Source organism: Neophocaena asiaeorientalis, unplaced genomic scaffold (assembly GCF_003031525.2).
Source record: "Neophocaena asiaeorientalis asiaeorientalis breed wild unplaced genomic scaffold, Neophocaena_asiaeorientalis_V1.1 scaffold894, whole genome shotgun sequence".
Taxonomy (NCBI): Eukaryota; Metazoa; Chordata; class Mammalia; order Artiodactyla; family Phocoenidae; genus Neophocaena; species Neophocaena asiaeorientalis.
Window position 1 is genome coordinate 10,841 of NW_020174787.1, and position 12,716 is coordinate 23,556.

At 43.0% G+C, this 12,716-nt stretch overlaps 1 protein-coding gene and 2 pseudogenes across 1 annotated transcript; all 3 read left to right on the top strand.

The window, feature by feature from the left end:
- LOC112409794 (RAD52 motif-containing protein 1-like) overlaps positions 1–6,813 on the top strand; it is a 13,608-nt pseudogene extending 6,795 nt beyond the window's left edge.
- Positions 6,814–7,025: 212 nt separating this feature from the next.
- Positions 7,026–7,897, top strand: LOC112409792 (leucine-rich repeat-containing protein 37B-like; annotated as a pseudogene).
- A 1,962-nt stretch (positions 7,898–9,859) lies between these two features.
- On the top strand, positions 9,860–10,978 carry LOC112409793 (leucine-rich repeat-containing protein 37A3-like). The gene is given in 3 exon segments (XM_024760106.1): positions 9,860–9,946; positions 10,043–10,167; positions 10,372–10,978. Coding segments are annotated over 3 exon segments (819 nt in total).
- Positions 10,979–12,716: the final 1,738 nt, after the last annotated feature.

Below are 12,716 nucleotides of genomic sequence, written 5' to 3' on the forward strand. Positions count from 1 at the left end.
CAAAAGAAAGCTGGAGTAGCAATTCTCATATCAGACAAAATAGACTTTAAAATAAAGACTATTGGAAGAGACAAAGAAGGACACTACGCAATGATAAAGGGACCGATCCAAGAAGAAGATATAACAATTGTAAATATTTATGCACCCAACATAGGAGCACCTCAATACATAAGGCAAATACTAACAACCATAAAAAGAGAAATCGACAGTAACACATTCAATGTTAGGGAACTTTAACACCCCACTTTCACCAATGGACAGATCATCCAAAATGAAAATAAACAAGGAAACACAAGCTTAACTAAACAATACACTACTTAGTAACGAAGTGATCACTGAAGAAATCAAAGAGGAAATCAAAATATAACTAGAAACAAATGACAGTGGAGACAAGACGACCCAAAACCCATGGGATGCAGAAAAAGCAGTTCTAAGAGGGAAGTTTATAATGAAGGAAACCATAAAGAAGACCAAAAAACAACCCTCAGAATGGGAGAAAATATTTGTAAATGAAGCAACTGACAAAGGATTAATGTCCAAAAGTTATAAGCAGCTCATGCAGCTTAATAACAAAAAAACAAACAACCCAATCCAAAAATGGGCAGAAGACCTAAATAGACATTTCTCCAAAGAAAATATACAGACTGCCAACAGACACATGAAAGTATGCTCAACATCACTAATCATTAGAGAATTGCACATCAAAGCTCCAATGAGATATCATCAGAAAATCTAGAAACAATAAATGCTGGAGAGGGTGTGGAGAGAAGGGAACCCTCTTGCACTGTTGGTGGGAATGTAAATTGATACAGCCACTGTGGAGAAAATTATGGAGGTTCCTTGAAAAACTCCAAATAGAACTACCATATGACCCAGCAATCCCATTACTGGGTATATACCCTGAGAAAACCATAATTCAAAAAGAGTCATGTACCAAAATGTTCATTGCAGCTCTATTTACAATAGCCCAGAGATGGAAACAACCTAAGTGCCCATCATCGGATGAATGGATAAAGAAGATGTGGCACATATATACAATGGAATATTCCTCAGCCATAAAAAGAAACGAAATTGAGCTATTTGTAATGATATGGATAGACCTAGAGTCTGTCATACAGAGTGAAGTAAGTCAGAAAGAGAGAGACAAATACCGTATGCTAACACATATATATGGAATTTAAGAAAAAAGAATGTCATGAAGAACCTAGGAGTGAAACAGGAATAAAGACAGAGACTTACTAGAGAATGGGCTTGAGAATATGGGGAGGGGAAAGGGTAAGCTGTGACAAAGCGAGAGAGAGGCATGGCATATATACACTACCAAACATAAGGTAGATAGCTAGTGGGAAGCAGCCGCATAGCACAGAGAGATCAGCTCGTTGCTTTGTGACCGCCTGGATGGGTGGGATAGGGAGGGTGGGAGAGAGGAAGACACAAGCGGGAAGAGATATGGGAACATATGTATATATATAACTGATTCATTTTTTTGTGAAGCAGAAGCTAACACACCATTGTAAAGCAATTATACTCCAATAAAAAATAATAAAAATAAAATGTTCCCCAAGCAAAAAAATAAATAAATATATAAAATAAAATGATGCTAATGCTGTGGGTCCAGAGACCATACTCTGAGAACCACTGCTCTATACCATATTGCTCTCATTCCTCTTTTGGGTAAACCTGGAGACAACAAGACCAGCTTTGTTTCCAACAGCCACATCTCTTTTCAAAGGTGCCAACTGAAGACACCAAATGAATTATGTGACAGCCTGTGTTGAGTCTGAAGTTGATCTCATTGTCAGGAGTTTAAAGATACAGATACAACCCCATTTACCACAGTGCTGACTCAAAGTGTAAGACACTTGAAGTCACCTATCAGAGGGACATTCTCTGAGGCTGGCATGATCTCTGCCACCATGAGCTGAAATACAGTCATGGCCAACAGTATGGTCACTCCCAGGGAGACCTTTTCCCCAGAGGCTGCTGGGAGATAAAAACTCAAGGGAGCCAGAAAAGATATGAGGACACATGGGATGAGGAGGTTGATGATATAGAAAGAGGACCGCCACTTTAGAAGGAGAGTGAATGTCACATCCGGTAAGGCTCAGAGCAGCAGCCATAGGAGATCACATTCTTCACAGCAGGCATGCCATGCACCTCCCACTCTACATCTTTGATTAAGTCGGAGAGGTCTCCGCTGTCCAGGGCATTGAATATATCCACCTGATTGCCATTGTAGGTCCAGGAACCAAAGGTCAGGTTGCACTGCTGATTATCAAAGGGGAAGTAGGTGACATCCACCACACAGGAGCTTTTGGTGATGGCTGGTGCATCCCAGGTGATCAGCCCATCATACCGCAGGACCACGTTGGTGTTCACAGGCTCAGAAGATTCATCATAAGCCCTGGAGGTGAGAGGAGGAAAATGAGAGTTGCTGTCCAGGACAACTCACCAAACTCCTTACCCCTGATAGCTCACCGCCCTGTGCCCATCACTTCAGTGTCTTGGCAATGGATCACCATTCCTTGTCACCCTGGCTTGAAAGTCTGGAATCAACTCTAATTTGCCCTTCTTCTCCATTTCCTGTGAATAGTTAGGGCTGAGTTCTCTTGGATTCTTTCTTTAAAGCATGTCTGCTTTATGTCCCTTCCTCTCCATTCCCAGTGCCACTCTCTTGGTCCGGGTATAATGATTCAGACATCCAGACAAAAAGTAAACGAGGCTAAAATCTAACAGGGGGCTCTGCTTACCTGATTTTGTTAACTGTGGACACAAGAATATTAAAGTAACTTTTTGTTGCTGTTGGAAAAAAAAATATTGAAATAAACTCTTGTGTAAATGTTCAGTCCTTTGCCTTCTATAGAAGGGCCTGAGCAGAAAAAGTAAATGTAGATCCCTAGAAAGGGGATTCCTATTGGTACTGAGTTTTCTCTTAGAATTAATGGCACTTGGGCTTAGGGTTTTAAGTCAGAGGCAGGGCTGTTAGAGAATGGAGTGGAGGAGGCTCCACCATCCACCTGAGTGGGTGATGGTTGAGGAGAGGCCAGATCATCTGCACTACCACCAACTCTATCTCACTGTATGAATCCAGCCCTTTACGCCCAGGAGAGCAGGGTCTGTAGCAGTGTAGCCTCAGCTTGTCCATTTGAAATCTGTGAGTAGTATGAAAGTTGTGCCACGTTCTTGGTTTGCATTTACCATCAAGTATTATAGGAACTTTGAGAATAGATCTGAGCAGTAAAAATGTGCCATGCCAGGGTATACCTACAACAGAGACATTCAACCCTACCCCAGTGTTGTGCCTGCCCTTAATCACTAAGATAATGATCTAAGAATCACAGATGCATTTTTAGTTTTAAACGTATAACCTAGAAATCAGTTATTCAGATAGGCATTTTAAATTCATCTTTTTTTGTTGGATTTAGGGTCATTATCATTCCTTATGAAAAGGAAGGTAACCCAGAAGCTTGCTATTCAGAAGGCTATGACAGGTGCATTCCAGAAACTGCTGATAGTGGTTTTAGGTAAGACCTTTTTGATTGTCCTTGAAGTGCTTCAGTTCCAGTGAGCAAATAAACTTATTTGAAAAGTTAATTGGGTGAAAATAATGGTTATCTAAAACATTACATATTCTTTCATTCACCAGATGCTTTCACAGCAGCAGTCTTAAATTTGTTCTTTATGGCATTTATGAGAAAAACGACAGTGAATATTATTGTCCCCAGTGTTTAGATGTAGAATGACTTGCCTCAGTTCATACAGAAAGTGTTTGATCCAGTTCTTCCTCAATTGCTTGCTTATCATACAGAATAGTGTAGTGATTATAAGTCTTGGACACATGTGTTTGAGTCCTAACTTTGTGTCTTAGATTGTTTTGTTGCTGTTGTCGCAATTTTAGTTTTTTCTAGCCAGAGACATTTGAAGGTATTTAATATCTCTAAGCTGCAATTTCTTTATCTGCAAATAGGGTTAGTAATTCAGCTTACCACCAAATGGGGGATATTGTAAGAGTAAATGAAATGATGAATGTAAAAAGCTTAGAACTATGCCTGAAACATAGTAAGCAGACAATATATATTGACTATTATTAATATGATTGTTGTTTTTTTGTTGAAGAGTTTATTAGATTATGTTTTTGGAGTCAATTTAATTTCAGCTTTCATTTCTGATACATTGGGTGAATATGATTCTTATATAATAATCGGCTACATTTTTGTGAGCCTTGAAAGTTGTCATGCTGCTGAAGAGCGTTGATTGTGTTCCCTATCGAGTTATATAGCAGTGAGAATGTCACAGGCAGTGCCCAAAGGAAACTTTATGATTAGTAGATTCCCTGAAGAGAATTGCTCACCTGCTTCACAGCCCTGCAGGCTTAGAGACTGAGAAATCCTAGCTAAGTTGTCAGAGACCTTATTTGCTTGTAAGAGTTGACCCTGGATTGGTCTTGGCCTTCCAGCCTGGGCAATCCTTCCAAGGAAGCTTGACTTCCCTGGTCATCAGGCAAAATCTCCATCAGCTGTCAAATCTGGGTAACAACATTTAAGAACCAAACTAAATGTCTGGGTTGTTTGTTCCTAATATGCCAAGGTATTCCTTATATGTACTGAAAACTTTTTTTAGACCAAAAAGCCTGGTGGCTCTAGCTTGCCTTGAGGAAAGCTGTATTGTCCAAAAGGTACATGGGCCAGTTGCTGCTAGTGGAGTGTTCAAATTCTCTCTGTCTCTGTCTCCAAAGTTTTGTTCATTGTATCTGGTAGAATTTTGTTCCCAAGGAGTAGGCACTTGCCTTGCTTCTAATATGAAGTATCTATTATAGTCCAGTTGTATGTATCACAGGTTTGAACTCACTTTGACCCCCACCTCATACCTTACTATGTAATTGTATTGTGATTGAACATTTTTGTTTCCACAGCTTTAATTCCTATGTCATTATTCCTTAGTTCTTTTTTCTAAGATCATAAAAGTTTTTGAACCAAAGTTGATATTTCTTATATATTTTTTCACAAATAATTATAAAAACTGAAGTGTCAGATGAGGGAACTTCTAGGAAAATGCTCTTATTTTCTGCTTTTAGAAATCAAAAGGATGTCTAATTATTGGGTGCTACCATTGTATACGGAAGTTTTAGAAAAAGAACACTTCTGAATTGATCCTTGTTAACTTTATTTCGGAAAATGGTAAAATAGCTGTGGAAGAGAGACCCTGTGAAGAGGTCACAGGTGCTAGAAACGAAGAGGAACTACAGGATTTAATTCAAGTATGTGGAGATAAAAACTCAAGGGGTACACAGCCAGTGTAGCCATAGTTCAAAATAACCAGCAGGATTTGGAAGACTTTGGCATGTCTACTCAGCTCTGTCATCCTTAGGATAATGTGAAACTCTGAAACTGCTTTTGAGGCAGGGAATTTCTAGGACTTTTCCAAGTCCCAAGCCTTGTATCTGGCCCCTTACTTGAAGTTTGGAGAGCAGGATTGAGGGCCATCAGTGTACGTCTACAGTTGTGGACACAGAAGAAGACACAGGCCTTTTAGAACTCCCCTCAAATAGAATTGCAGGGATTTGGGAACAAAGTAACTATGGCCTTAAGTATGATTATGCTACAGAGTTTAAAAACTATTCATGTCTTTCAAGTAAGGTGTATAACCCAAATCTCATAATCACATATATATGTTGTGTTAAATATTTTGCCAAAGAACCTTTCTGTAAATCAATTATATGGATGCCTCGAATTAGGGATTAAGTTGTTAATGTAATTTCTAAAAGAAAACATTAATGTAGTGCATTTAATATTTTTTTAAAAAGAAGCAAAAAATGTGTTTCATGTCATTGAGAGCTTTATTTGGGGCTAGATTGCTGATTATTTAACTCACCCCAATGTTGCAAAGTTTGTTTTGAAGGGAAGAAAGTAGAGAAAGAAAAGGTGGTTGTGTTCTGAAAAATGTAGATATTTTGATAGTTTTTCCCATAAAAAATAATTATTTTAATTCAATTTAAATCAGTCAAGGAAACTTCAAACTTATCCATGTTTGGGCTTTAAGAAGTCTAGCTTCCTGTGTAATGTAGGAGGAAAGGATTCCGTATTGATACTAAAGATTTCAGAAACCCGATTATAAAAACAGATCCATTCCTAAATGAGGCCAATCTTGGAATCAGTTCCATTCAGAAACCATTATGTGCTAGGTACTGGAAATAAGATGAATCTACTTCTCTCTTGGAGTTTAGGTGTTAAAGGTGTACCAGACAATTAAAAAGGACTAAAATTAAATAGATTATGAAAAGGACTGTGAAGAAAGTAAACTGGGTGCGAGTTACAGTATTTCAAGAAAATTACTTAACATGCTGACTTTAACATTCTAAGTGTCTTCTCCATGTGTGCACACAGGGTAGACCTCTGAAAAGTGACACTGTAGTTTTTTCTAGATTAATGGCTCTGTTGAGACAAGGTGGGATGGGGGAAGTTTTCCCATGCTAATATAAAGGGTCATTCACTTGGTTTTAGACTCTCTTTCCCAGAATAAATTGCTCACCTGCCCCAAACCCCTCCTACGGAAGTTGTGGAGTCATCACTGATTCAGTGGTAACCCCTAATAACAGAGTGGTGAATGAATAATGAGACGTGAATACTGAGAGTTTGGAGGAAATGGCAACATTTTAGAACAATTGTAAGGTGTGTTCCCCTCCTGCCACCATAACTGGTGCTCATTTTGCAGGTCAGCTACTTTTCTTGTCAGCTGTGTGACCAAAGGGAGGAAGAATGTCTCCCGGACTTCAGCTTTGAGGAGGAAGAGTTCAGATTGCCAGAACTGGACTAGCACTTTTGAATTTCCCAGAATGCCACATCCTGTGGTTTCCTTGGGAAGCTCTGCATCCTTCCCAACACCCCTCCACCCCTGGGCTGCTGGAGTTTGGGGTCACTTGGGTCTGCAGCCCAAATCCCGCCTCATTGTTTGGGGCCAGGGAGGGCAGGGAGGGGTTGGGAAGAGGGCTCCGGCAGGAGGTAATTGTCTCCTTTGTAAGGGTAAGGATGGCTTGCGCCCTGGGGACTCTGCGAAAAAGGCCCACTCTGGTGGCGCGGATTGGATTTCCGCACAAACCTAATAACGGTGGTGCAACTAAAGATGTCATAAATAATGGGTGGGACGTTAGGCGGGGGAGGCGTGCGCGGTTGCTAACGTGAGCCCTCGCGTCGGCGCTGGCATAGCGGTTCAAGCTTGGACGCAGAATGTGACTCCGGCTCCTCACTGGCCTGGGTCACTGCGCCTGGGGGCCGCCGCATGTTATGTCGCATCTGAGCCCCACGTTTCCTCCTCACATGGCAACGAGTGTGGCTTCTAGTCCAGGCAGTTCAGCCTCCGGAGTGGACCCTGGACCCCGTGCAGGTGACACCCAACCCCCCGCGGCTGACCGAGGCTTGGTCTTCACATGCCTAAGAACCTCCTCCCAAATTGCCCCATGCCCTTACACCCTTTGGTAGAAGCTGGGGGCTTTAATTACTTGGTGTCCTCGTCTCCAGTCCAGATGTTGGCCCCGCCTCATCAGGAGTTGACTGAGACTGAGGTTCCATACCCGGACACGGATTACGTTGGAGAGCTGCCTACAGATCAGTTTGCTGTTCCACATCATGATCTGAATAACTAGCAAACCCAACATCAAAAGCTCCCAGAGCCGGGTCCAGTGCTAGACTGGGATCAGAATCAGCCCTTTGTTCTGCCTTCTCGACACAAAAGTAAGACTAAACACATAGGTCTAGATCAGGCTGAAGGTCACCAATCATTTGAAATACTTGTTCCAACTCTAGGTAGTAAGAGCTCAAAACCAATGAAGTTTATTGTTTCACCACCAAACCTGAAGAAAGATCTAGCTCAGTATCAACGGCTTGCCAAAGTTGTTGTTTGAACTATAGGCCAATTTGAAAAAAACACTCAGGGTCTAGAACAACAGTTGCCGGGTGATTATTTAGATCCCAGTATGGATGCCTTTTATCCTGAGGAGAGCATACCTAGGGATTTTGGGGGGATCCCAGATGTGCCTCCAGAGCCCCCCGAGGAAGCTGAAATTTCTCCATTCCAGCAGGAGGCCCAAGCTCATCATCCAGAGCTCACTGAGGAGGCTGAATCTTTACCCAGCAGGAGGTCCCTGCTCAGCATCCACAGACCCCTGAGGAGGTTGAATCTTTTTCACCCCAGGCAGAGGACCAGCCTCAGCATCCAGAGCCCAATGAAGAAGTAGAACCACTTCCACTTCAGCAGGAGGATCCATCTCAGCCTTCAGAGGCCCCTGAGGTACTAGAAACTTCAAGTCCTCAGGAGGTCATAGCCCAGTCTTTGGAGACACTTAAGGAGTTTGTAGTTCAACCAGTAGCACATCATGGAGTAAATGAAACTCAGCAGTCAAACTTGTACAATGTAACTGTTAAACCTCTAGATCTGGCACTTACCATAACTCCACAGGTCACTAAAGAGGTTGAACCTTCTCCAGTCCAGCAGGAGGCCCCATCTCAGCCTCCAGAGTGCCCCAAGAAGGTTGAACATTCTCCAGTCCACAGGAGATCCCATCTCAGCCTGCAGAGCACCCTGAGGAGGCTGAACTTTCTCTACTCCATCAAGAGGCCCCAGCTCAGTCTCCAGGGTTCCCTACATATATGTACTTCAAATTCCAGTGAGTGATCAGGTAGCATGTCTACCTGGTGCTCAGCGTTACGCTCATTCAAACTTGCCCAGTGTTACACTTCAACCTCTGAATTTGGAACTTACCAACACTCCAGAGTCCACTACAGATGGTGAATTTCCTATAGCTCACCAGGAGGCCCCGGCTCCACCTCTTGAGCATAATGAGGAGACAGAACCTTCTCCAACCCAGCAGGAGACCACAGGTCAACCTCCAGAGCCTCTTGTGGAAGCTGAGCCTTCTCCAAGTGAACAGGAACAACCGACTCAGCCTTCTGAGCCTACAGAGCCTCCTGAGGACTTGCAAACAGCAACCCAGCAGAAGACTCCAGCTCAGCTTTCATAGGTTTTTGGAGAAGCTGAAACTTCTGCAACCAAGGAGGAAGGGGCTCAGTCACCAGAGCCCCCTAATGGGGCAGAATCTTTGGCAGCCCAGCAGTAGATCCCATCTCTGTCTCCAGTGGAGATAGAACCTTCTGCAACCCTGCAGGAACAACCAGCTCAGCCTCCAGAGCCTTCTTTAGGTGAGGTGGAACCTACTCCAACTCAATAAGAACAGCCAGCTCAACCTCCAGAGCATCATGAAATGACAGCTTCACCTCCAAGTCACCCTCAGGCTCAGCAACCAAACTTATCCAGTGTCGCTGTCAAACCTTCAGATGTGGAGCTTACCATAACAAAAGAACCACTGCAGAGGTGGGTCCTTCTCCAAATCAGCGCAAGCCTTCAGCTCAGCCCTGAGTGCCCCTTATTAATGCAGAATTTTCTACAACACAGCATGAGGTCCCAACGCTGCCTTCACAGCCACCTGAGGAGGTTTAACCTTTGTCAGTTCAACAGGAAGCTCCAGCCCAATCTCCAGAAGCCGGTACACATAATAAAATTTCAGTATAATAGGAGACCCCAGTTCAGTATCCAGAGCATCCTGGAGAAGAAGTTATACCTGCCATAACCCAGCAGGAGATTCCAGATCAGCATCCACAGGCTCCTGATATTGTACCTTCTCCACCTTAACAGGAAGGCACAGCTCAGTATCCAGTCTCCTGGTGAGGTTGAATCCTCTCCAACTCAGTCTCCAGAGCTCTCTAATGTGACTGTAGTTTTCTCTGCAGAGCATCATGTGACAACAGTTTCTCCTCGAGGTCAGGATCAAGCTCAGCTTCTGCAGCAGCCCGATGTCACTGTTATACCTATGGATCTTGCACTTATCGTAACTCCAGCATTCACTAAGGAGGTTGAAACTTCTTCACCCCAACAAGAAACCTCAGCTCAGTCTACAGTGTCCCCTGAGCAGTTGGAACCTTTGTCAGTCCAGCAAGAGATTTCAGGTCATCATCCAACACCCTCTGAAATTGAACATTCTCCAGTTCAGCAGGGAGCCCCAACTCAACCAACATACCCCGAGGTGACATTTCCAAATCCAGAGCAAGTTCAGGCTCAGCATCCAACCTTCACTGAGGTCACGATTCAACCATTGGACCTTAAACTGACCATAAGGCCAGAACCCACTAAGGAGGAAGAACCATCTCCAACCATACAGGAGAACTTAACCCAGCCTCCAGAGCCACCCTAAGGAAGTTTTTGTAGCTCGGCCTCCAGTATACCAGAACCCAATAGTTCCAACACCAGATCAGGATCACACTGAGCCTCCAACATCACCCAGTGTCACAGTTCAACCTTTGGACCCGGAATTACGTTAACTCTGGAATCCAGTATGGAGGTTGAACCTTCTCCAACCATGCAGCATACCCAAGCTCAGCCTCCAGAGCTCATTAAGGAAGTTGTAGCTCAGTCTCCATTGTATCCCGAGGTGACAGTTCCAGCACCAGATCAGGATCATGCTGAGCATCCAACATCACCCAGTAACACAGTTAAACTTTTAGACCTGCAGCTTACCACAACTCCAGAACCTACTACAGAGTCTGAACATTCTACAGCCTGACAGCAGACTACAGCTCCCCCTCCAAAACACCCTGAGATGACACTTGAACAGCCAAACCTGAATCTAGTCACAATTCATCCTATGGATGTGGAACTTACCGTTACTGCAGGATCCAATATGGAGACTTTACCTTCGCCAGTCATACAGAAGACCCCAAATCAGCCTCCAGAGGCACCTCAGCATGTTGTAGTTCAATCTCCATTCCAGCAGCAGGTGACAGTTCCAACTACAAGGAAGGGTCAAGGTCAGTATTCAACATCATCCAGCGTCATTGTTCATCATGTGGACCTAGAGCAAACCACAATTCCAGAACCCACTATGGAAGCTGGACATTCTACATCCCTACGGCAGACTACAGCTCCCCCTTAAAACACCCTGAGGTGACACTTGCACAGCCAAACCTGACTCAAGTTACAGTTCCACTTGTGGACCTGGGAGTTAACATATCTCAGCAACCAAGGCCATCTGAGACAGTTCTCTTTCCTTTAACTCAGTATTCAGTATCCACAGGTTTTCCTGGTGTAAAATATACCCCAGAAAAGAAGCAGCCAGAACAGCATGCCACCACAAACATCAGCATATGTGAGCTCTGTACCTTCAAAAATGAGACGCTGTCATGTGTTGGTCTCAGCTCAAAGCAGAAGCTCCACAGAGTGCCTGAGCCAGAGCCTAACGCCTACAACGGCACTTTCAACATCATGTAAGAATCGACTTTCCTCGTTTGTTCTCTGCATCCTTCCTGACATGGCAGCCTTTCTTCAGGTCTTCCTGGGTCCTCCTTATCTCGCCAATCCACATTGACTGACTTTCTGTTTCCACCTTTTGTTTGTCAATGATTCCTTATCTTCATTCTCCTTCTTACTATTTTTCCCTCTCCTCCAGTCTTTTACTTTTAATTGCCCTTATTTTTTCCTTCTCCATTTTTTACCCCATTATTTAATTCCTTAACATCTACTCTTCTCCCATCTTTACTCCATCCTCTTTACAGCAACATGTCCCTCTCCCCATCTCATTGGTGGTAATACAACAAAGTGGTTAAGAGTAGAGATTCTGGAGCCAGACTACCTGGCTTTTAACATAGGTCTGCCATTTATTAGCTTTATGACTCAATTTCCTCATCTATAAAATGGGGATTATGGTAGTCATCATCTCATAGGATGACTCCTAATTCTCCTAATAACTCCAATCTCATTGGGAGACTTAGATGAGTTAATATAGGTAAAGCTTTTCTATCAGTGCCTAGCATATACTTTAGTGTTAGCTATTATTATTATTCAATCCCTCAGTTATATCTAGAACTCATCTTTGTCCCCTGGCTTTCTATATGTAGCACCCATTTTGTGCCCAACCCAGGGCTAAGTACTGTGGGAGGCACAGAAGTATATGTCATTGTCTCCAGAACATGACAATGACAAGTGGGAAGAAAGGGGATATGCCTTAAAATGGAGGTAATATATAATTAAGTATTAAAAGAAATACAGATAGGTGCTGTATTTCACCAGAACCTGTACTCACATGGGTGTGGAGGTCACGGAAGGCTGCATGGATAAGCTAAATCTTCAGCTGGGACTTAAAGATTGGCTGTGATTTGTCAGAGAAATAATAGGCAGTACAGTCTAGGCAAAGGTGTGACTGCAGGGATGATCAGAATTTAATAGATTAGTTTGGCTGTAAAGAATTGGGTTAGGCAACAATGAAAGATAGGATTATGAAAACCCTTGACTACTGGCAATGGGGGTTTGAAAGTTATGCTGTAAGATATGAGGAGCCAATGCATGTTTTCAAGCAAGAGAGACAAATGATTAAAACAAGGGGCTTATTTTAGATTTCATATGTAGAGCGATCAGAGAGGAAACTTGATTCACGGAGACCAAATAGAATGCTTTAGCAAAATCTAGGAGTAAAGTGAGAAGGAGCTGAATTAATGTGGTTGTGATGGAAGTAGAAAGAAAATCCTGAGAGTACTACAGAGGAAAAACTGACAAGATGTAGTAATTGACTAGAGTTGGGGGATTGTAGTACAGGAAAAAGAAAAATCACGTGTTGATGGGCAGAATGATGGTGGTATAACAGGTGGAAATACAGCAGTTGGGAAGCACAGTCAGTT